Source organism: Nomia melanderi, chromosome 4 (genome assembly GCF_051020985.1).
Source record: "Nomia melanderi isolate GNS246 chromosome 4, iyNomMela1, whole genome shotgun sequence".
Classification (NCBI taxonomy): Eukaryota; Metazoa; Arthropoda; class Insecta; order Hymenoptera; family Halictidae; genus Nomia; species Nomia melanderi.
The window spans coordinates 3,136,674-3,162,940 of record NC_135002.1 but is presented as its reverse complement, the minus strand read 5'-3'; the positions used below and the strand labels follow the sequence as shown (position 1 = coordinate 3,162,940).

Sequence of the window (26,267 nt, the reverse complement as noted above, 5' to 3'; positions counted from 1 at the left end):
GATAGATATAGATGATAGGTTATCTAATAAGAACTAGACAAGATGTATCTTCCAAAAAGGTGTTCCAATGATAAATTATTCTGAATCTCGATGCCATAGAGTATTTAGCTTGAAGATAAATAATTCAGCTGTTCCCGATCCGAAATAACGATCTAGGTTCTCTATTATTTATCTTCCGCGAAGAGTACCTTTGCTGTCGAGCTCCTTGCGCAGCCTCTGCCTAAACTCCTCCGAGTCCTCCTTGTTGTTCCTGTTGTCTTGCGCGTTCTCGGCCGGTTTCTTCGTGTTCTCCGCGTCCGTGAGCGACGCCAGGCTCTTGGTCACAGCTGGCTTGAACGGCTTCAGCGCCCGTACGATGAAGTAAGTGACGATGCCCGCCTTCTGTAACGCTTCCTCCCTGTCCTCCCCGTGTGCCGGCTCGACCTCGAACTCCCCGTTCAGGAAGCTGAGCGTCGCGTTCGAGATGTGCACTCTCCTTCGGGGTATTTATTCAGCCGGGTTATTTGCGAGGCGACACCGCCTTGTTTACCGGATCCCTCGCTCCGATTACTCGAACGACGCGACGCTGGCTCGCTGGATCGCGAGCGCCGGCCGCCATCTTGTCGGAGCGAGAGATTCGGGGGACGCCGACGGTTCGCGCGGCGAACGATGAATTAATTGATTTCGGAATGCTCGAAGATTACTTATCGATGGTTTATGGTTGAATTAATATTATACGGATTCTAAGTGTTCCTAATAATTGAATATTTAATTCAATAATCAGTGGTCATAGTTTGATTAGCGAGTTCCTTACATCACTTTAGTCTGGATACGAAGTTTTCTAAGATATCTTTCAATTTATTAAAGTAGATGCTTAAATATATCTTATAACTATGTGAAACATGTTTAATTTTACATATCTGAATAAATTTTCTATTTCGTTCTTTATTTCACTTCGGTAAGACAGTATATTCTATAATTCTGTTGCATGATTCACTGTTCTGCGACAGATTTAAGCGAATGATTTCCCAGAGATAAACCCACATTGTTATGAAATAGTGCAGGTTAACTATAAAAATAGACAGAGGAATCGCGTTAGCCGGGGCTTAAAGTGAATGGGACGGCAAGGCGGCAGGCGTCTCTGCCTCGTTGATTCAGACACCTCGCCCTTTAACGCGCTCCGTGAAAATAGACGTACGACAGCGCATTAAAAACTGCTACGCCGCCCGTTTCGCCGGGTAATTAATGTCAAAGATATACACACGCGGCCGGAGCGTTCGCTGTGTATCCGCGGTCCGTCAAGGACGTATTTTATGCTCCCCGGCATCGATACCATTCGGCGAGGCGCCGAATCCGTACACCCTCGGCGCCATTAATTCCCGACGCGACCGAGGAACGTCGTTTCCGGTCTCCACGCTTATTTTATTTAACCGATTGTGTCCTCGACTCTTCGAAAATCACGCGATTTCACTTTTCTTCGATGAACAATGTTCTATAAATTAATTTCTTCGTGTTCCGTTGCAATGTATAAAAAGAGAATTTTAATCCGTTCGGAAATTTGAATAATACGCAGTGCACACGAATTTTTCGAAAGGAAGTTTATTGTAATTTCTGAAATCCGTTCCTTTAGTGCGATTACTTCCGCGAGATTAGGTCAATTATTATTATGCTCGTAATTTTTACAAACAAGTTGTCTTTTAGTGACTTTTCGGAGTTGCAGATAAACCGAGGAAGGTTTCTATGTCGATTGATTGGCCGAAATATTCGCGTCGCGTTTGTAAACGATGAATTTTCCCCGTTGAAATTGAATTATTCTGTATCAGGTTTTCAATTTTCCCGGGGACAGTCCACGCCGGAAAAATAACGAAATTCGGCCAGGCCGTGGTTTTTATTTCCTACGTAATAAAGAATGAAATCCTCTTCGTTCCTCCTCGCCTCGAGGGAGAGATTACCCTCTGCTAGGACGGCGCGGAGTAAAAATATTGAATTCAAGCTTTAAATACACGCTTCCTACACCGTCCATTTAATAACAGCTTCTATCTGATAACTATAACAGCAGACGTATCCTCGATACGTGTAACTATGCTAAAATTATCAACCGCCTGTCTCCCGATTTACTATTTTCATTCAGGTCGAATAGGATTTTACACGTTTATAGTATCTCCGGGTAAAACACTCCGGAAGATATTCGTTTATCCCTTAACTCAATTAAAATGTCAATAAGAATCTCCTAAAATTTTTCATAAATGCGAACTTCAATTGCAAGAAACGCGCAGTTATTATTTCAACCATCGAACCAATTGCTTCATACTAATCGAATGTCAATGTATATATTTTTCTTTCATTTCTATACTATTTCAATACTATCATATCATTACTATCACTTCGATAACGAACTAATATTAATTCTGAAATTCCAGTGAATTATAACCTTAACAATGCTTCATTTCAATCCTATTTCAATAGCATCGTATTAATAACAATTCAACAGCAACCTAACAGTAATATTTTCCACGCTGTCGAGTGTCCACGAAATTCAAGCTGCTCAAAATTCCGACGACAACAACACTCCTATCAACAGAACTCACCCCGCCATTCCGCTGCTCTCCATTTTGTTCGCCAATTCAACGTCCTTGCTGTACACGTCGAACTGCCACTGTTTCTGGCCGAGCACGCCCGCCAAAACCGCGCCCGTGTGTATGCCCACCCTCATATCCACGGGGCTGTTCGTCGTCTGCTGGACGTACTTGATCGCCTCCACCATGGACAGGCCCATGTACACGCATAAAACAGCGTGATCGGTCCTCTCGACCGGTGCTCCACTTATACAGTAATAACAGTCGCCCAGGATCTTGATTCGCAGCTGTTCGTACCTGAAAATAAATCGCGAAAATCAGACATGTGATAACAATCGAAGAATCAGTACTAAACATCTCCATAGAAAACTTCTCCATTTATTCAATTTTCAGAAAAATTGCTAATTCGTCGTTTACCTTAAAGCATATTCTATATCTTTTAATAAACATTCAAATCAATATCCGTTATTTATAAATATACAGATACTTGTAAATACAATTCCTTTGTTTCATTTCTTATGAATTTTTTCACTTTTCAATGAGAAGTCAGCTTTGCATGCTCTATCATTAAATAGGACAAACAGACGAGCGAGTCGCTGAATTTTCCAATCTACTTTCCCATTTTTCCCCTCGATTATTCACGTGTTACATTTTATTTACCGATTCACGTCTCCGCCGCGCGCTAAGGGCTCACACAAAATAGAAACGACGCTATAAATACGTGGACTTTTAATTAGAAGCGGATAAAGGGCAAGGTTCAGCGCAAGTATGCGCCGTTTCGAAAAAGAAACCGTGCCGCGCATATTCGCCTATATATTCGTGCATGTTTAACGGCGGGATCATTTATTTACGGGACGACCTCCGCATTCAGATTGGAAAATCCTCGCCCCGGCGAGTCAAAGGGGATTGGATACAGAAATATTTCATTTAATAACGGCAAAGGAATCCCTCGTTTCCTCGGTGTGCTTTTCTTGCGAGCGGAATAAGGACAAGGCTGCCGTATCATTGACTACGCCACTGCGAGAGCCTTCTGATTGAAATCATCGCGTGAAAACGGGCCACACCGGCGAGAATTTCATTCCCAGGAAAGGGACGAGGGGGATTTCATTTTTTTCCCCCCACTTTGTTCTCGGACTTTGTTCAACGGATAAAAGCTGAATCTCCGAGCGGCGTTTCCGATGGATGTTTATTCATTCAGTTGTTCTTCCTTTATCCTCCTTTGTCGTCTCTGAATTAATGGATGCGGGATTACAGAAGTTGATATTATACGAACAACAAATTCAGTTATTTATTCACTCGTTTCAAACCGACTTTGACTTGAATCGAATCTTGCGGAGCATAATCCGAATCGGACTAATCGAAATTTTCTTTCTTAAGTGGAACAGAAAATATTGAAAGACAGATAAAAAATTTCAATCTTAATTTAAATTTTGCAAATACAATGTTCTAATACTAGATTCACAGATATTTGAGTCGCTCAGAAGCCAACGTGCAGTCGATTTTCCGATATTTCCAGATTTGTACCAATTCCAAGAATTAATAATATTCTTATTTACTCGAGAATTCACTCGTTTCTTCGTTTTTTCTAGGTCAGAAATCCGTTCTTATAATTCTGAATATATTGTATAATAATCTCAGAAGCCAAAACATTAATTTTCCCAATCTCTCATTGAGACTCATTGTACTTTATATTCTTCCCAAAGAAACGGCTGTTTATTCCTATTGTCTATCTTGGTGATTAGAATTTCGAGTTTCAGGCACAAAGAATCACGATAAATCCACAATCGCAATTCAAATTGACAGAGACTCTTACTAAATATTTCTCAGATCAGTACAAATAATTACGAAACGCGATATCCGTGGAGTCGACGAGTTCCATGGGTCCATTGTTAAAGGGAGAGAAACCACGTAGAAAATTGGATCGATCGCCGGCTAAGGTATCGACGGCTGATGAATTGGTTCGTTTTGAGTCCGCTCGGCTAAGTCCGATGAAATCGCCGCCCCTCCTCTGTACTACAATGGACATCCTCGGATCGCCAGCCGCGGAATTGACTTTATCAGGGGATTCCGGCGAGTCCTTTTCTCCGTCTCGTTACGCGAGTCCTTCACGGATGTCTCCGGCAATCGATACGTCCGGGGACAAAGTGGTATCGTTACTGGCTCTTTCGCGACGAAACCGAAGCTTCCCGATTAAACCGGTGAAACTCTAATTGAGTCACGAACACGGTGCACCCCTTGCCGTGTAACGACGGGAGGGACTCGTGCTGGAGATTCCCGGATTTGATATCTTCGATGTTTGCGTCGGATATACTGGTTATGGAAGGATGACCATTTTTTTTTAATAACGAGTATAGTTGTGAAGAGGAAACTCGTTTTTGTTGTTTAAGGTGTTTGGGTAGTATATTGTTTTAGAGTGGTAATGAATAGTAGAGATTAATAGGGAAAATGGGGAATAATGAGGAATAGTGGTGAGTAATTTTGAGTAGTTGTGAGTAGTGGTGAGTACTGGTAAATAATAGTGAATAATAGTAATGAATAATAGTGAAGAATACTGAACAAGTCAAACAAGAAAGAAACAAAGAGACACAATTCGAGTATAGAACAACAGACTTAAATTGTTTTTTATTAATGACGAATATAGTTGTTGTGAAGAGAAAACTCGTTTTTGTTGTTTAAATTTTTTGGTAGTATATTATTTTAGAGTAGTAATGAATAGTAGAGAGTAATGGAGAATAGTGGTGAATAGTAGTGAGTAGTGGTGAGTAGTGGTGAGTACTGGTGAATAATAGTGAATAATAGTAGTAAATAATACTGAATAATACCGAACAATAACGAACGCCAGTGCGCCAAACAAGAAAGAAACAAAGAGACACAATTCGAGTATAGAACAAGAGACTTAATTACTGCAATCGATAACTCCCACCAATCACAGTGCCATTCTACCCTCCAACTACACATAAAACTTCCAATTTCTAACTTCCATTTCCCCAGTGTTCAGCCATACAACATAAAACTATACTCCGTCCCAAATACCGTTGACTACTTGCTAGAACCCGCGGAACACGAGTCACAGTTCCAGTTTCCGATATTCAAATGGACAATTATACTCCACTTTTCCATCGAGCAGGGAACCGTCCCCGATACACCGTACGAATAATCATGATTATTACCTCTCGCTGAGCTGATCGAACCTCGCGAACAGCTCGTTCAATATTTTCACCAGCTCGCTGGCGCTGTACGTCGACGAGATCGCCGTGAAGCCGACGATGTCCGCGTACAAAATGGAGACGTTCTCGTGCCTCGACATGTAGATCTTCTTGAACTGGGTGTCCAGCGAGGCGCCGAGGTCCTGACGCATCTTCACCGCGACGTGTTCGGGCAGGACGCTCAGCAGAAGCCTCTCCTGCTCGGCGCTCTGCTCCTCGATCACCAGCTGAACCTCCAGGCTCTGCCTGGTCTCCAGGAACGCTCGACGCTGCTGGTATTCCGTCAACAAGTAGCTCGAGATGCCCAGCAACATGGCGCCCAGCGACAGCGTCACCGTCAGCACCTGTAGAATATTCCGAACACGGCTCCGGTTAGTTGTGAGACTCTACATTGTAGTATCTAGAATGTTTAAGGTTAACCCCTTAACTTGTACGCTCGAGTTCATTCGAGCGTGAACAGGTCAAACTGTGAAAATAACAATGTGAAAGCAAAGGAAAAAAATCGTTTTATTGGTATTCATCATTTACATGGGATTGTAAGCTATAACACTTATCTATTCAAGAATAAAATATAGCCTTTTTCCGTGGAACAAAAGCGCAGTATATCAAAATTGATTTCTTTGGCCTGTTTGTTTAAAAAAAACTGAGCGTTGAGGGGTTAAAGTATTTTTAAATTTTGTATATTTCTGAGAATCTTCGTCCACAAAGGATTAAAGTTGTGTTGAACGGATGATGCGTTTAAAATATATTACACAACAATACTTGAGTTTTTCTGTGGATAGTGGTATAATTAAACTCACTGAAAATCGCCATCCGCGCAATTCAATTTTCTGAAAATTAGCCGGTACGCGATGTGCTAATATCATGAATAATTCATATAATATAATTACAATTTTTAATATAATGTATTATATTTAATTTTAATAATTAAAGTTAATTATAATAATTAACAATATAATTCATATGTTTCTTAATTAACAGCACAGAGAAGGTTGATCCTAATTTTCGCCGATTTATGTTTAATGCTGTCCTTCGAAAATTGAGGACATCATCTTCCTTTGGCCCAGAATATTTTCATCTACCTCTTCCATCCGTTTCCACAGGAAATCCGTTCGCATCTTCCGATTTATACGGTTCAAGTGTTCCTCGTTCGACGATGCACGTCGGAAATAATTGTAGAACAGAATCGTCGTAACGGCACCGGGAAAAAACGTATCGATGACTTCCCGGGCGCCGTGTAATCGCGTTCGCGTATGAATCATAAGAAGATACCGCGCACGTTAATAACCCACGTGCACGCGACCCGATGCAAATCAGACGGTTCATGAATAAAAGAAATTTCTTTCTATTGGAAAGCTAAGAAACCTGCGCCGAATGCGTTCAATAAAGCGGCACGGTTTCCGAGGCGAGCGCGGGCAACGCGACATGTTTCTTCGCGGGAGAGACGAAAGTGACATCCCTGAATTGAATCCAGAAGAAAATAACATCGGTTCCACGCCCTGTTACTCGCAGACAATCATTCCGCGCACGTTTATGCTTGTCTGTCCGGATTCTCGTCTGGCGAAGCGGCGCAAGCAGCTGTAGAACAGTTCAGGTAGCTCCAGAAACATGTATCTCTACTTTCTCCGTATTATCGTATTATTATTACCGCAGAATATTTGAATTTCGTAGAATAGATATTGCAATGTTAACTTATACATTAGTAAAACTTACAATGTGTAGGATATTCTAGAATTTTAGTATTGTCCTTTCATTATCGCAGAATTGTTAAGTGTTCTCTCGTAATTCGCTGAAACAATATTTCTGCCTCCATTTCACGAATGCGTTCGCTCTACATGAGTATTGACGTTTCTCATCTCATTATTCTCAAACTTCAATTTCTAACTTCAAACATACATCAATCACACTGGAATTCTTGTACTCGAAATTCCCTGGATTCAACACAGTCTTCTCTAAATGGAGCGAAAACCGAGTTTCACCCGCAAATCCCTTCTAGCTGCGGCAAACCAGCTACCCAAAAGGAGAACAAAAGCTCTGATATTGTGAAAAGTAAACGAGATTCGCGTGAAAAAGCATTATGCCCGGGTCGCGTGTCTCCCAGCCGCTTATTCGCTCCCTTGACCCAGAAAATCCCCAGCGATTTGGTGGCGGGCGGGATCCGCGGCCGCGAAATTAACGCTTCTTTCCTCTGTCGATTCCGCACGGGTCGTGCGTTCAGTTTCCGGCCAAACGGCCTTTTCTGGGCGAAAGTGTGAGTGATATGAACAAATGTTTCCGACTAAAGCTGTGAAGTATACAGCTAAACACATGATAATTTTGCTTCTCGATTCCAACGCTATATAAATAGAGAAACTGAGTTTATTCGCAGATAATTGCTATTTTTCAAATGAAAATCATTCTGTATAGCAAGGACTGCTTAGCAACACATTAGTAACCTCTAACCTTCGTTATTCAATTTTTCGAATTTTAGGCTTACCTCTACAGGCGTTTTCTGGACAAAATTCAATAACTGAAACATTTCTTTGTATCACTCATATTTTTTAAGTTATTGAATTTTTTATTCAGTTATTGAACTTTTTGACAAAAGTTGTACAGTATATAGCTAAACATATGGTGGTTATATTTTTGTTAACATTACAGGGATATTATGAAGTTTCTTCAATGATAATGGATATTTTCTTTTCTATTGCAACGCTATATAAATTGTAAAACTGAGTTTATTCGCAGAAAATAGTTATTTTTCAAATGAAAATCATTCTGTATCCAATTTTCAGTTTTCAAATCGTTGAATTTTCGATTCGTCCACAGGCGGCCGCACTGTGCGCCGCCGCCGCGCACGGCACCGAGATATGACAAAACCATCGTTAAATTTCCGAGAAAGCCGGGATCGATAAGCTACTTTTGTTCTAGAACGCGCGGCGTTCCCGTCGTTCGGGTCTCGGCCGGCCGTTCGTTTCGGTTCAGTTCGATTCCAACAAATTCTCCGCGTTCTCCCCGCTGTTCACGAAGTTTTTAGCACGTCTCGTTTCCGTCTCGATGCCTCGAATTTATTCGTCGAACGATTGGCTCCACTGAGATAGGGCTTTCGCTGAGATACGACCGGATATGCCGAGGGCACTTTTGCCGCATTAGACGGCAGCCGGTTTGCCGTGGTGACCTCTGTGAAAAGTGTGTACCTGAATTGTGCATTTAAATGTTCACTGTATACAGGTTCTTCGGAATAATTGTTTATACGTTGTTATTCGTTCGGTTTATTTCGTCTTGAATGAAAAATATATTTTAGTTTTTGACACTAGAAGTACCGAGCATTTAATACGATCAATATGTAATCCGTATAAAAATTGTAACAATAGATTATTGTCAGTTTTTTTAGATTCATAGTATTCAAATGAAATTATTTATTTTCAAGATCATTTCAATTATTGAATGCTTTTAAGATAATAATTACGAAACAAAAAGTTCAAAACCAGTCATTTTACGGTACGGTAGTTCTAGTGTTAATGGAATTGCCATTCGAATAGCAAATGGTAACTATTTCCGCGTGACGAGTTGTTTCGCCTTGGTCTTCAAATATTGTATTTCGAATATCTTGAGAAATATATTTTAGTTTTCACTGAAATTGCAATTTGAATAGCAAATGACATTTTCTATGCATGACAAGTGTACTCGCAACAGAATACTATCATTTCTCCATGATTATTCAGTTTGTTCCTTTAGAAGTGCTTGGATCGTAAATAGTTTGGTGAGTGATTCAGCGATGAATGTGTCAAAGGCTAATAACTGATAACAGAAGCATTAGAATACTTTCAAGAAACAGAACATTCCGAGATATTTCACTTGACATCTTTTTAACGTTTCATCGAATGTCACCGAAACGGAGTTACTCGAAGTACACTCATATTGTTCATTAACACTAATATTTTCGAAATATTTTCGTCCAATGAAGTTGTTGGGGGTTGAATCTGCTGTCTTGTGGTCACGCTTTGCAGGGTAAGTCGGACAGGTCAAGTCAGGATCGTCAGTAGGAGTGAGGAGTACCGTTAGGGTGTCGCGAAGCTAAGCCGTCCTTTGTGTATTGAAAATGTCTTAATTTGTTTCTTATGGTGTGTCGAATGGTTAGGGTTTTATTTAACGTGTCCGAGCCTTTTTCTGTATCGTTGTAAAAACTAAGTGTTCCTTGACTATAGAAATGCAAACGATGAGGGTTATTGCTTAATCGTATGTATTCTTAACAATAAATTCACGTTCGAAAGAGGAGAGAAAGGATTAGATGAAACGGAATCGTCGAACGTGGCGTCAGCCGCGAAACAACGACGTCTCGCGTCGTCGCGCGGCCTTCTCGTTGTTTCTCATTTTCCATGTTTCCAACGGCGAACCGTCTGGTGTCCGCGCGTCCGACGGTCCGCCATTCAGCGACGAGCGCTTTTGTCGGGGCCGTTTGTCCACCGCGTGACAAACAGTACCGCGAAATCGCGATTGAACTTCGTCCTCCTCTTTTTTCGGCGATCGGACGCGACGGCCGGGACGTTTTTCAGCCCGTTGCCGTTCGATTTCTATTATTGACGGGCGCGTCGTCGACGGAACCGAGCAAATTAAACGTCCGTTCGGCCGGACGTTTACCGAATTACCTTGTTCGCCGGATTTAATGACCCTCTGTTGCAGTTAATTCGATTTCGCCCGCGGTCTCCGCGTGAAATATCTGTCGGCGATAGCATGAAGGGCTGTCGGTGATTCTGTCGACAGCGCCGGCTGTGTCGATACGTAGTTTCCTTCGTTCTTTAGGGAATTAATATCCTGATTTTCGGATAGAGTATGTTTGTATTGATAATCGCTTCTGTGTTCAACGTTGTTCGGTGGACTTAACCACTTGCACCAGGAATTAATTCAGAGATTTAGCAAAGTCTTGTGGGAATTTTGTTTTTACCTATTTCACGCGAGTATGTATGCTAATTTTGTTTATTAATCATTTTATATAGAGTGGTACATTTCGAAACAATGTAATATGCGTGATGCAACGAGATTATCAATGTGTGAAACGTATCGTTGACGATTTGGGAACAAAAACGTCTCGCGCGTGGCACGTCTTTCCAGCGCAAGAGGTTAACAGGAAAAATGTGTATCAGCTGGTAAATCGTATTCTTATTGAATCTAATATAGTTTGATAACAGTGTATCTAATGACAATAGTAACAAGCATTGCAAATTTAATAACTATTGCAATAAGTACAAACAGCAACAGTAACAGGAATTACAGATTCAATGATAGTAGTGACGAGAATAACGAATCTGACAAGAATAGCAATAAAAATTACAAATCCAGTAGCAGTACTCACAGGAATTCCAAATTCAGTAACAACAATAACAAATCTAATAACAATACTATCAAAAATTAAACACCTTAACCCTTAGCACTCCAGGTTGTTTTGTAATCAGCAACTGTAACTAATTTTTATAGTATTCCTAGCGAAAATGAGAAATGCCATAACATTTCTTCGATTTTCCTTCTTAGTACAAAATATTAGGCGCCTCTGGAGTGCAAGGGGTTAAAATATACAAGTGAAATTGGTATTTTTATCAATGTCAATTAAACCGTATTAACTCAAGTGTTAGTTGATTTCGACAAACATTAATGTATTATAAAACAAATTACATGGGTTGAAAGTCAAACTTACTAAAAACTGGGTCAACGTTGATTTCAATAAATGTTAACGTATTATAAAACAAATTATACGGATTGAAAATCAAACTAAAAACTGGAGTGCACTCACCCCACTCCAGCTTACACCCAATTCCCAACGAACACAGCTAATAGCTCGCACGGTTGACATTCGAGCCCTCCCCCGCCCTTTCTCGACACCGTCGAGTCGCAAAGCTTCTTAAATCCTGCGTCCAATGCCAAAGGGATCAGCGGGCCCTTAACGCCGAGTAGCGTCCCATTGAGCGTCGATTGTTACCGGAACGTCTCCGCCGGAGTGAATGAGTTACAAAGAAACGTACCTGTCATTGAAAACCGATCGGGTGTCGCGCATGGAAAGGCGGCACACGTCGCGCCGTTGCACAGCTCTCTTCCTCGCTCTTCGCCTCTCTCTCTATTTTAAACTACCATTGACCGAACTCTACTCGAGTGTCACTAACGATAGAGCCACGCGACTCGTGCCTCGAACTTTCGCTTTCGCGATCCAGCCTCGCCTAGGAAAATTGGTTTCCGCCGGGCAATCTCGTTACCGTGCCGGAATTTCGGCCAGCGTTTCCGCGGCAGCCGGGGAGCCTCGCTCAAAGCGCACCTCGTTTCGCGGTTCTTTATGCCGTTGATTGTGTTTAACACGTTGAACATTACGGGGGTCGCCCTGATCGAATCGAATTACTGTGGTTCACTCAATTATACGATGATCACTTGAAAACACTTGTGTAGTGTATATAACGTAATTAGATGTAGAATATTGGAATAGGTTTATTCGTTGATTCACGCATTTTTGTGTTGTCGTTTAATTAGTTGTTTATTAGAGATCAACACTAGGTTCACGGGCATTTATTGTCTTCATTCCATTATTCCTAAAAGAATTGATGCTCGTTTATTTAGATTGTGGAAACTGGAGATTGATAGGTAATTGGGGTACATATCAGTGTGATCGCATCAATCAAAGTCGGCGTAAACATTTACAAAATAATATTTCTAAAATCCAATATGCGTCAATTTGACGCGTTCCGCGAACCTAGTGTTAAGATATTGGAAATTTAGATAAAACACATCAGGAAATTTTGGCAATTAGAATTGGCAGAGTCAATTATCTACGAAATTAAATTCGGAAGAATTGATAGTTTGATACATTAAAATATTTTGAATTAACAATTAAAGTGTTAAAGTGTTCGTCAGGCTCCTAGAAGCTTGAGAAGTCCTTGCAGAGCTCGCGGGGGATCCAGAGATCCTTGATCTCTTGATCTCTATCGCAAGATTTGTCGAAGTTTTATCGTAGAATAGGACATGCAGAGGACTGGATCCTCTAGGGAGTCCAAACATTCTTGAGGAACCTCCGGGAAGTCATAAAAGGTCCAGAATCTTCTCGATAAATCTGTAGAATCTTCTAAGAGAGATCCAAACCCTCTGGAAGCTTCGTTTCAGATCCTGCGGGACCTCCGAGTCCTGGTGAATCCTCTAAAGAATTCCGAAAGCCCTTGAAGAACCTTTAGGAGATCCTAGAAATTGCTAAACTTCTTGGAGGATGTCTATATCTTCTTAAGCAACGTTCACAGTCGTCTGCGAGAAACCTTAAACATCCTCCGAAGTCTTCGAGAGACCTCTGAGGTTATTCGGGAGACCAAAGTATTGCAGCTTCGCTTGGAAAACACGTGTTTGCCTCATTGATCAAAGGAAAAACACTCTAACCGAAGCGTCCTCTGTAATTATTCATTAGTCAGAGTCAAGCAATGACGTGTCCACTTATCTTCGTGCAGACGTTGGTTTCTTAAGGCGGTATAAGAATACTATAAAAATTAGTTGCAGTTGCTGATAGATTACAAAACAATCTGGTGTGCTAAGGGTTAATTTCGTAAATGAGCGACTAAACGCGCGAAACACGTTCATTATTTCTTTGTTTCCTTCCCCCTCTCCGAGGAAGTGGACTGTCACAATCGAAACTTTCACCGAGGCCTCGAGCGGAAAACTGCATCTTGCATCCGCGCGATTTTCTAGCTGCATTATTGTATCACCTCCTTCACTCCAAGTCATACTAGTGACATTATTCTACCATTGATGTCTTCCAATTATCATTCCAACGAGCTTCAACTTTTCTCTAAAAGTCCGTTTATCCCAACTTGAAAACCCTTTGCACTCGAGAGGTGACTCTCAATCACACGATTTGATTTGCAAAATTATAAAGACTTATATACAATATCAAGCTTCGTATGACACATCAATACATGGAATATTGAAATAAAATAACTTTCCTCCTTAATTCGTATATGTTTTCTCATTAATTAGTTCCAAAGGACATCGTCTGTCATCGGAGAATATTGAATATTTCTAGTGAAAAATTTTCGAGTGCAAAGAGCTAATTATACCGGTATCTTCCGATCGTCAACCTAGTATTCAAATACCACAGATTCCAACTCCAAAAGATCCTTCGTCCAAAATAAAACTGTCCCAAACATATTCTCCGAGAAGATTAATTACAAGAAGGTAGCAGTTGATTTTCGACGGTCGTTCGTTAGCGCAAGATAAGTCGGCGCTTAAGTGGTTAACGGAGAGCCCCGGTGAAACCGTCGTGACATCCTCCTCTCGCGGAATTGCCGTGAGAACCGCGTCGTCCGCTTGTTGCGCGCCGGGATTGCGGATTTATAATTATTTCTCAGAGCGAGGAGGAACCGCGGCATCCAATTATTCCGGCGAAGTCAGTTTTCAGCTGGCTTCCCCTCCCGCCCACCCCTCGCCCGTAAATCTATTACCATCTTTGAACTCGTTCCCACCGCGATTCTATTTCCGTGCCGACCCTCGATTAAATATTCCATCGTCTCGTTGCGTTTCAACTTTTCTGTCGCGGAACCTTCCCGTCCCCTCCCGTCCCCCCTTTCCTCCGCCGCGACTTCCGAGCGCGCGCGGCTTTCCTCGAGCACACGTTTTCATCGGAGATTTCCATTGTCCCGGGAAATAAATGGAATTATCCGACGGTTCCGTTCCGCGGACTCTCGTCCGCCATTTTCGACGCTCGCGAGCGTGCCGACTTTATTATGCATCCCCGAGAATGTTTTTCGTTCCATCGCGCTGTCTTATTGGCCGCCCCTTCCGCTGACCTAGATTAATGTACCGATCCTCGCGGGGTTAAAGGTCAAGAGATCAGCCGCAAATGGGAAATAGTTGATTACAAAAAATCGCGGAGGCGAACGGTTTTAATCGAGAACTTCGGAGCATTTCGTCTCTCGCGCGTTTCTCTCGTTTCTCTTCGTTTCTCTTCGTGTCGTTCAGCTTTCGATTTCAGTAATGTTAATTACAGCACAGTCATAATAATAACATAATTATAGTAGCAACAATATTATAAGTAATGCCACTAATAACGATACTAGAAATAAAAGTAGCAATATAACAGTTCCAGACAATCCTTTCTGCAAAATGGAACTTGATCAGCCGCAAATGGGAAATAGTTGATTACAAAAAATCGCGGGGGCGAACGGTTTTAATCGAGAACTTCGGAGCATTTCGTCTCTCGCGCGTTTTTCTCATTTCTCTTCGTTTCTCTTTGTATCGTTCACCTTTCGATTTCAATAATGTTAATTGCAACTCAGTCGATACTTTAGTTTTATAATAACAACAATAACAAAAGTGACAACTATATTATAAGTAATACTAATAGTAACGCCACTAATAACAGTACTGGAAATAACAAAAATATCAATCTAACAATTCCAGACAGTCCTATCTTCAAAACAGAATTTTTCCATACTCCATGAAACAGAAAATACGTCCATTGGTTCCTCTCTGGAACCGTCTCTTGTTAACCACTTGTATTGGCAACGAATTCAGAAACTCGGCAGGACCTCGCACGAAGAATTTTGTCTTCATCTATTATATACACATATATACACTAATTTCGTGTATCAGTAATTTTGTACAAAGTAGATTTTAAAACAAACTGGAATATATAATCCAATAATTCTATCGACGTGTACAATACGTCGTCGGCAAATTTGGAACAAAAACGTCACGACGTGCGTCTTTCCAGCGCAAGTGGTTAACACGTTGAATGCCACGGGGGTCACCGGTCAACCAAATCGAATTACTACAATTTCTTCAATTAAACGATGATTATTTAGAAACTTTTCTGTATGACTAGTAATACTACCTAACGCAGTGGCATTCAACAAGATAAACCTCCAACAATAATAACGCATTTCAGTTACATAATTCGATATTGGATTACTTTCATTTTATACATTTTCCTCGTCAAAATCGTGCGACACTCGACGCGTTAGAAACGAAGCTAAAACCATCTCCGTCCGACCCGAATAAGCTTCGTCCTTGGAAAGGTTAACCCAACAGCCAATTCCGTAGAACGCAATACGGTGCGCGGAGACCGAGTTTTCGCCTGAGAAAGGATTCCGAATGGCGGTAAAACTGGACTAAAACGCGCGGACGTGACCGGTTGTCGGCGGGATCCCCGCGGCGAGCCGGGATATTCCAATTCGACGCGTTTCCGGCTGGCCCAATAATCTCCGCGGTACGTGTCGCGCGTGTGTAACGGCCGCGCTCGTTCCGCGGCGGGCCGTTGAACGCCACGTAAGAGAGGGTACCGTAGAATTCTACTGTTCGATAGGTTTATCGACGAGCGGCCGGCGCGCGCGGCGAGTTGCACGAGAATTATTGAATTAAATATGACTCTACTTTCGACGAGATTGACCCGCTCCGTTTGATTAACGTGCCGCGCGGAGCGGTCCGATTGGATATAGATTCGCTCGCTCGCGTCGGGATTAATCCCGACGAGCCATTCGGAATCGCGAGGGCGGAGTTGTTTAACGGTGAACTCGGCAGGACTTTAAAGCGACCGGTAGAATCGCTGATTATAAAATGGAAGTGAATCGTTCGGCTGATCGGTTTCCCTCGGCGGAACTGGGAACGGAGGGGAAGAGAAGAATTGCGATTATTCGGGCGATATGGGAATTGATAGAAAGTCGAACGGACGAACGGGAACGCGGAATTTTAGAACGCGAGAATCTGATCGTTATCGTTTCCGTTGAGGATATTCGCTTGAAGTATTTGCGAATTCTGTTTAGTGGATTCGTTGATTAGAAATTATTTCGGATGGAGGTTTGTTTGTGGGAGTGGTGAAATTTGAGGAACATGGAGTTGATGGTATTGATTTAGGGAAGTAATTATCGGATTTATTAGGAGCATTGTCTGGTGATTACTTTTTTGTAAGGGAAGTAGGGCAGAATCTTTTCATGTCAGACGATTACACGAGACATTAAGTTACTATTGACTGATCAGTAGATTGTGCTTGTATCTGGCCAGACGGGGGAGTCGGCCTCTATCGACGCGGAAGAAAGGAACACAACGAACATAAAAAGATATCCGACCTCAAAACCGATAATCGAGTCGCGCAGAAGCTAGTGCGGTTAACCCGATTTTTCGATATTTTCTGAGTTTCGTCGATTCTAATGGAATTAATATTCTTTTTAGTTTTTCAAGGATTCACTCGTTTCCTCGTGTTTTCCAGATCAGAAAGCTGTTATTTTTATAGCTGTTAATATATTGTATAATAAGCTCAGAAATCAAAGCACTAACTTTAATTTGATCGTAGCTGTCTTTTTTATTCAATTATTCACCAGAAAGCAGTATTATTATCATTTCAGTTCACTATAATTTTATTTCTTGAGAATAACGATTCTAATATATAAATTCTAAGTCCATTTCAATTCGAAATTAATATCCGATTTTACTGATCTTTATGGAGGGTATTCTTATTTAAGAAACAAAGGGTGACAGATATTAACCCTTAGCACTCCAGGTTGTTTTGTAATCTATCAGCAACTGCAACTAATTTTTATAGTACTCCTAGCGAAAATTAGAAATGCAACATTTCTTCGATCTTTTATTTTCCTTAGCACAAAATTTGGATGTATGGAAAATCTAACAATTTTAGGGTAGTTTCTTTAAGATTCATTAAAATATTTGATATTATAACTGCTGCAAGGGTTAATCTTCTCAATCTTTCGATCATTGTATTTTATATTGTTCAAGGAGAAACAGCTCTTTATTCTTATTATCCATATTGGTAATTAGAATTCAGAGTTTCAAGTCTCGTCTCAATAATCTCAATCTCATGAAATATTTCTATAGTGGTTTACTATTAGATGATATTGAAAATGTGGATCTTCAGTAAAAAGAGAATTAGGAAAACAATATATATTTAATAAGATAAAGAAAACAATACGGACAACACGTAAAAATACAACACACGACTCTCTATCACGCACCCAAAATGTTCTTCTCCGCTGTCGCTCACCACTCGCTTTTAACACACACCCCCGTTCGCTCTGTCTTTCTCACCCTTGCACCCTTCTCGCTCGCATCTTTCGTCCATAGTCCAAATTCACGCAGTCACGTACACGCTTTTCTCACGGTTCAGTCGCTCAGTTCCAGACACTCTTCCTCGCATTCTTTCAGCCACTCGAAATTGTCTAAACGCAGTCACACTATTTCCCAAACATCCCGGCGCCGGTCCGTCGCAATACGACCTGGTCGCCCTTACGCACGCGCAACAAACCATTCATCCTACAATAAATATTCTCGATACTACATTTCTATTGTCAATAAAAAATCTCATTAGCAGATCTAATTAGATCCAAAATAAACAACTGGTAAAGCGAACTGGCAATTACACTTCGAGCCATCAACTTCAAATCCATTAAAACTTTTTGTTTCGAAACTGAAGCGAATAAATAAATTATTTTATAAATATACCTTCCTGTAATAGGTAAATTACTTTTTCCTTTGAAACGTAATTAAATCATCTTCGAGCTACCAAGAAAAACAGACCTCTGTTTATCTTCGTCGCATCGCCGTCAGCTGACTAGACGCAGTCGTCCCTAACGAGACGGTTCCACGACGGCTTCCTTTTTTAATCAGCCTGGACGCTACGTTAATTAGCGGCTTGTACCAATATAGGCGGCGTTTCGGTCCGTCCGTCCGGCCGGTAATTAAACCAGCGAGAAAAGTTGGTGATTAAGCGGGAAAGTTTGTGATCGCGACCGTTGAAGAAACCGTTCGTTGATTTTCGGACGACGGGACGTCCGTTAATCGACTTCTGATGGGGGCCGGTAATGAACAATCTGTCGCGGCCATTAGCATCGCAGATACGCCGGGAACGGTAGGAAGCTACGGAGATTCCGGGACTCGGGAAACGAATGTAATGGGAAAGTTATTAGACGGTTTCTTATTCCGATGAATTTCAAGAAGAATCGTTTCTTCCATTGTCAAACGAAAAGATTGATAATCGTTGGTTTTCTTGAATTTCGTATATATGGAGTTTAGATATATTTTACCGTAGTTCTAATGTTCAACGTTGCCGTTGCAAGCGTTTCTAAAATCAACATTTTGAAATTATCCAATTTTCTTCCCAATAGAAACATCGCAATATCAGAAGTTAACTGATTGTTCTAGGTTCAACTGTACAAATTACAAAATGAGATATTTACACTTCCAAAGTGAAGATCTAAACTATAAGAATTAGTTGATAGATCTAAGTTCGACTACACGCTACTTGGTAGAAAATCCAACAATTTAATAATCAATAATTAATCATTGATTATTCATTAATCAACAAGTTAATAATATTACAATATTAACACAAACAATACCACTACAGTTTGACTAGAAACAAACACCAGCATTCCCAAGGAAATTAATAGAAAACTACACTCTAGTTGATACAAAATCCAACAATTTAATAATCAATAATTAATCATTGATTATTCATTAATCAACAAGTTAATAATATTACAATATTAACACGAACAATACCACTCCAGTTTGACTAGAAACAAACCCCACTATTCCCAAGGAAAATAATAGAAAACTACACTCTAGTTGATACAAAATCCAACAATTTAACAATCAATAATAATCATTGGTTATTCACTAATCAACAAATTAATAACATTACACAATTAACACGAACAGTACCACTCCAGTTTAACTAGAAACAAACACTATTCCCAAGGAAAATAATGGACCCAACACAAAGCGCTTAATCAACCGTCCCACGTATCCGATTACTTTGCCCAAACGAACCATTGTGCTCGGTATTTTTTAACGAAAACGGTCCACCGTTATCTGTCCCCGTGGCGAGTCTCGTCCACGTCGAAGTGTACCGAACCCCCCCGATGCAACTTTAATAAAGGGCGGGGGCGGGCGGCGTGAATGGCACGAGCAATTAAACGTCGACCCAGTTAATTGATCGGTCCGGCCAGGATTGTTGGCACGGCGTCGCGGAACGAGTTTAAAACCCGTCGACCGCGAACGTCTGTATCCTTCTCTGTTCCCGTTCATCTGAATGAATTAACTCGCGGCACATATTTCAACGGTGTTTTAATCCAACCTCCGGAGGGGTTGAAAAATCCCCCACCACGCGGGCGAATTAATAGCGCTTCCGGGAACAAAATGGCGGCCGGATAATCTACCGACGCGATCATCAATCCTCTGGCTCGGAGTGCTTTTTGCTCGCCTGATAAGCGATCGTCATTGCAACGACGGTTCGGGATAATTTGTAAATTATTTAAATGCGCGCGCGAATGGATTATAAAAACTGGTATTTAGAGGCTTCCCTGGGTAGTATCAATCATTGTGCCCGCGAGAGGACGGCGATGACTTTGCGAATGTCACGGGAATTTAAATTTACTCATTTTTGTGAATCCCATTCGAATTTAAATTGACTAATTTTTGTGAATTTCTTTCGAATGGAGGTTTATTCTTTGTTTCCTTCTCTTTGATTTATTGTTATTACGCATTCCTTGTAATTCTAGCGTGTTCTGTAAACTTCATTCATATGGAAGTTTGTTCTGTTTTCTTTTATTTGGTTGATTGTTACTTTCTCTGCACTTCTGCATTTTTGCATTTTAAGTTTTCCATTTCTTAGTTTCCTAGGTTTATGCACTTTCTGTGCTCTGTTTTCCTGTATTGCTTCTATTTTCTACTTCCTTTTTATGTTCTCACACTTTACAATTATTTTTACATTCATTTGCTCGAAACTGAGCCAAATGACTTACGCATATTTGGAAAGATTCAAGAGACGTTGGAAATTTAATGCGCAGCATTCGTCTCGCTCCTACGAAAATCCCGCGGAGAACGCCACGCGATCATGAAAATGATTTCCCGCAGTTTGACTGAGTAATTACGTGACCAAGAAGTTAATCAGGCCACGCGTTAACTTGTTGCACGTCGAACGGCTCGTGCAAATTCCGCGATCGTTATATTTCACGCGCGCCTCTGGAAAGATTGTTCATCAGACGGTGTTCGGGGCGAGGGAAAGTGTTTGGAAAGCTTTATGACGCTTTTAAGCGAAAATGTGGCGCTTTAAGTGCCCGACATAAATGAAAAAAGAAACAAATAACAGTCAAATCGACCGTAGAGGATGATAGAAAGGGCAGCTTCTTCAAGCCTATACCTTACGAAATATTAATCAAGGAATATAATTATAATTTCTTCTCGTTGTCGCCTATAAGTTTAATATCACAGAATTATTCCTAGTCTTCGAATTACTTAATTAATCCCTCTTCAGTTAAGTCATTTGTCTGCAGCTCAGTATTACAATCATGAATGTTCGATCTCGGAAAACATCGATATCCGTCGGCAAAGGGTTAAGTGTCCCGCATTTAGCCTTACTAAGGGTCCAAAGCGACCTTTAACCCTTTGCGGACGAATGTCGACATTTCGAGATGAAACGTTCATATTTGGAAACCTAAGTCGCAGGCAAATGATTTAATTACTCGGATAGCAAGAGATTAGCATGTAGTTCCTGTTATTGTTATTATCTAAGAAATTGATATATTATTCAGCTTCATCTGTTGAAGACTTTACACATTTCAAAGAATTTTCATCCGCAAAGTGTTAATCAGTTAACTTTGGTTGACGAGTATACACGTCATCCTAAATCTTGACTAATTCTTACTAGTACTAAAGCTTAACTAATTCTTACTAATACTAATATTAATACTAATTCTTTCAGCGATGAATTCTTTATTTCTTCACATGAAGTAATTCTTCTTTGTTTCGCTTCGATCTCTCATTAAAATATACTCTACGCGCGTTCGTCCTGCGTTCGACGAGTACACGCTCCATTTTTCAATTTCATCGCGCGCAGAACTGGAGGTTCTCCCAACGAAATTCCACGGTTAACTGGTTAAAAACTTTTTCAAATATTTGAAACCTTCGACGGACGAAGCTGAATTATGCAGTGAAGGACAGGTAAAACGGTCAAGGGAAAATTGTTGATTTCTTCACATAAACATGTAATTCTCCTTTGTTTCGCTTCGATCTCTCATTAAAATATACTCTACGGTTCGTCCTGCGTTCGACGAGTACACGCTCCATTTTTCAATTTCATCGCGCGCAGAGCCGGAGGTTCTCCCAACGAAATTCCACGGTTAACTGGTTAATTCCAGCTATACATCGAGCATTTCACCCTCGCATTCAGGAGAACGACACGGCCGCGTATCCTTCGGTATCGATCGATCGAAACACGCGAGTCGAGTCGAGCACCGACCGACTGCGAATTACGGTTCCACGGTGACGACAGTTTGTTTCCACGAGTCGGCTGGCAATCACCGGCTTCGCCTCTGATTTCGAGCCGCTGCGACCGCGCCGCGATTGCTCTCGGTATTAAGTTCGAGCGAAACAGCGAACCGGGCGCCGCCGTTGAAAAAGTGAGTATCTAGGCTGGCGACATTCGATACGCCTATCTTCGGGAACACGCAGCGATGTCAGAAACATACGCGAGCCCGTTTCTGCTCGTTCGTGACCGGATGCTTGCCGGGGAATATTAACTTTCATTGTTCAATCCGCGGCGAACACGATCGACGAGGAATTGCTATCGATTACTTATTAGGTTACAGAAGTATTTCACTCCGTTCGATTGAATTTGATTAAATCGTTGCTCGTTTCGCGACAGTATCTCATTCGGTGTACCTCTTATTAAATTAATTTATTTCTTTTGTATTTAATCTTTTATTATCTTTATCTTCCGAGCATTCCCTTCTGGTCTTGTTTCATTATTACCGGGTGGAAGTTAAATTTATTTTAGTTTCATTGGCAATTAGCGAACGGAATCCTTTATTCAGGTAATGGAACACTAATTTATTTCTATCTTTATTTTTATTTCATTGATTATTCCCTTTCGTTTTTACCTTATCACCGGTTATTGGGTAAACGTTACTAAATTTATTCTACAGTTTCATTAGTAATTAGCGAGCGAGTGGAAGCCTTTATTCAGGTAACAGATCCATTTACGTTTCGCAGGAGCAGTAATTTATTACTATCATCTTTACTTTTATGCTTCAGGATGTTCGTTAATCCCTTTCGTTTTTGCTTTATCATCGGTTACCGGGCAGAACTGACTAAATTTATTGTACAAAGTTTCATTAGCAGCGATTAGTAAGCGAACGAGAGCCTTTATTCGGGCGACAGATCCGTCCGCGTTCCGCTGCAGCGCCGAACGGTAATTAACAATTCGTCCCCGCGAAACTCAAAGCCGTTTAACATTTCAATTAACCTGTAACGTTAATCCCGCGTCCCACACCATGATTATCCGACGAAAGGTCGGCCGGTTAGTTGCAATTTAAAGTTCGTTCCCGTGCAATTAAAACGAGAAACAGCCGACCGCTTTTTATTATCCCCGGCCGAGTTGATAACACTTCGTTCGCGTTACTCTCCTCCGCGGCCCTTTCGATCTTGTCCTTTTCGAAATTCCCGTCGAAACCCTCGTACCGATTGTTCGCCGGTATCTGAATTGTTTGCGGAGTAATTGTCGCGATAAAGGCCGCTCGGAGGTGTAAATGAATTAAAAAGCACGACAATGGAGGTAACGGAGACGCCGATTCAACGGCTAATCGATCAATCGAGTGGAGTCGGATTCCTGAGGTCTCCGGACCGATGTAATTCCAATGGCGGATAATAGTTCGCTTCAGCCGGGAAGTACACAATTTTCTTGAAATTTCAACACCGTGAAAATCATTACTGTTTTATGATGTAGAGTTATTCTTTCGTAGCGAAGAAAAGGAACAATTGTTAACTATTCGGCGTTACTATCCTTGGTCACGTTATTAACACTAGGTTTACTGGCATTTATTGTACACTTGATTCTATTATTCCTAAAAGAATCGATGCTCGTTTATTTGGATCGTGGAAACCGGAGATTTGATAGTAGGTAATTGAGGTGCATGTCAGTGTGATCGCATCAATCAAAATCGACGTAAACATTTACAAAATAATATTTCTAGAATCCAATATGCGTCGATTTGACGCGTTCCGTAAACCTAGTGTTAAACATCATTCGACATTGATCGTCTTGCATGAATTTTCAAGTAATTCAGACTATCAGACTAAAATTTTCAACTATCAGAAATATCAGGATTCTGTATAAAAAATACCAACTCTATGATTTGAAAATCAATAAGATCCGAAATTCTCGAGTCTTTTATTTTAGTTCATCGTTTCCCCTCAATATTAATTAATTACCGGTGAACTGGGAAATTATGTCTTTATATTACCGATTTCCCTCACTGAATCATCTCCAGGCAGTCATCATCCCCTGACCATCGTATTCACGAACCTAAACCCTGCTGATCCTCATCTGACCCGGAACGAGGTGTGATATTCGATCCTCAATTTTCGATGTTCCTTCCGGTTCAATCGAGCGAATCCTATTACATCTCGAAGAGTCTCAATTTTACTTCGACTCGAATGCAACCTGGCGTAGAGAAGTGCCGCGACGAGAAGCGTCAGGGTTGCATCTATGGAGACAAAGCCTCGAGATTAAGCAACTTATCTGCTTGCACGATCACTTAGGCCAGGCGGTTTCTTTGAAAAATTCTCTCATCGAAGTGGAGAAGATTGTTGATCACGGTGGATCGTCGTCTATAGTCTGCCGCTATTAATACACGAATCCAGTCCCCAACTGCCAATCACCATTCGAAAAGAGAACTATCAAACAGCCACTGGTAAATCATCGACGCCTATTTAAGAACAGTCACCTAGAAGATCCACGAAACCCAAGAATCTCCAAAGTGGATCATCCAAAGAGCTTGCTCAACACATTAACACCCAACCACACGTTACCGCATGATCCATAAAATCGAACAAAGCTCCTTTTTCTATAGAACATCTAGAATGATCACCTATAAAAAAAACATTTCAAACATAACCCTAACCTTCCCCGTACCCGTTAAATCGATGACCCCCAGGCTACCGAACGATTCCCTAAAAACCTGCATAAGGGACATTCGGAATCGGCGGCCAGCAAGGCGACAGCATCGAAATCGATCAAGTGGCGAGCAATCAATAGCTATCCCGGTAAAAGGCGAAACAATGGAATACTTGCGCAAAACGTACCAGCACGTCGACGGGTATCAGGACCCGCGCATCGGAGAGTTTGACGATCACGATGATGTAGCCGAGCGCGGTGCAGAACGCGAGTCGCACGCAGTGGGAGAGGTTGAAGGGCAGCGCGGAGCTGAGGTAGAGCAGGATCAGCATCCAGCCGAGTCCGTCCCTAGGCGTGACCTGGGCGGACTTGAGGAACAGCTGAGCGAGCAGCTGCTCGACGAACAGGCACCAGGCGAGGTGGGTGACCAGGGACCAGAACCTGCCGCGGGTGTTGTGCTTGGCCCAGGCGAGCAGGCCCAGGTTCAGCCCGAGGAACACGACGGTGATGCTCGAGGCGACCAGCTTCTGCCCCGGCGAGGCGATCGTGTACGCGCCGTAGAACAGCGCCGAGATCAGGAAACACTCGAGCCCGCCCCGTCGCTGCTGCAGCGAGGTCTCCCTGTACAAGGACTCGAGCTTCGCGCTGCTGAATTTCGTGCGCAGCAGGTTCGACGGCCTGCCGGCGCTCAGGTACGAATCCTCGTTCGAGGTCTCTAGTCTGCGTGACATGGCGCCAGGGTATCCCTCACAATCCTCGCATGTCCCCGCACCGCCGCCCTCCGATCTTACGCACATAGGGAAGCTATCCTGCGACCTCGAGCCTCGTCACCCCTAGACATCGCCTCCGCGAGCTGCCGCCTCGCTCGGATCGCGCCCGTCAACCAGCCCGATCTATCGCAGACCCAGCCCAGCCCTCGAGACGATCCCCGGCTGACTCGGTGGTTAGAGGTTCCTCGCCGACGGTTCCTCTGGCTCGGTTTTAGGGTATCGGCGCGGCGGACGGCTGGAGACGAGTCCTCCGGCGGTTAGCTTCGACTCCCGACGGCTCCTCGTGAGAAGCAGCATCAGCGGGACACACACGCCGAGCCTGTCACTCTCACGCACTCTCACACACACGGGTTTTCGGATGCGACTGCACCCGCGCGCGGGGAACTGGCCGGGTTACTACTGCCGGCGCTCTCTCTTCGCTCCTCGGAGGGAAGCGGGCCGAGCCACTCTCTCTCCGGCCGTTCGGTCGCCGTTCACCTCCCTCTCGCCCTCTTTTAGCCGTGTCCAGGCTTGCGCCATGCGAACCCTCCCCGACTGGCTACGACCCTCCACCCGGATCGATATCACCACCACGAAATCCAGCGGCGTGCGAGCTACCCTCCACCTGCGCCGCTCTCTATCTCGCCCTGTCCTCTTCTGCCAGCGTTCCCTTCTCCTCGCCGGCCTCTCTGCCCTACCTACGCGCCCCTACCTACCGACCCAGCTGCACCCTTTGCTTCTTTTCCTCGTTTTCTTCCGCGAATCGCCCCGACGCTGATCGTCCTGCTGATTTCATGAGCCTTTTTCCCCGTTTTATTTAGGGGATCGGGGATGATCGGTCGGCTCCCGTTGC

The 26,267-nt window shown here is 42.4% G+C and overlaps 1 protein-coding gene across 1 annotated transcript in view; it reads right to left on the bottom strand.

Moving 5' to 3' along the window:
- The window catches only part of Ac3 (adenylate cyclase 3), a 36,232-nt gene extending 10,305 nt beyond the window's left edge, over positions 1 to 25,927 (bottom strand). Inside the window, exons 1-4 of the mRNA XM_031993931.2 lie at positions 24,854 to 25,927; positions 5,726 to 6,105; positions 2,568 to 2,852; positions 189 to 475 (exon numbers count right to left, since the gene is read on the bottom strand). Coding sequence (XP_031849791.1) covers positions 189 to 475; positions 2,568 to 2,852; positions 5,726 to 6,105; positions 24,854 to 25,462 — 1,561 coding nt within the window. The 5' untranslated portion in view covers positions 25,463 to 25,927. The remainder of the gene's footprint in view (positions 1 to 188; positions 476 to 2,567; positions 2,853 to 5,725; positions 6,106 to 24,853) is intronic.
- Between the last annotated feature and the right edge of the window lie 340 nt (positions 25,928 to 26,267).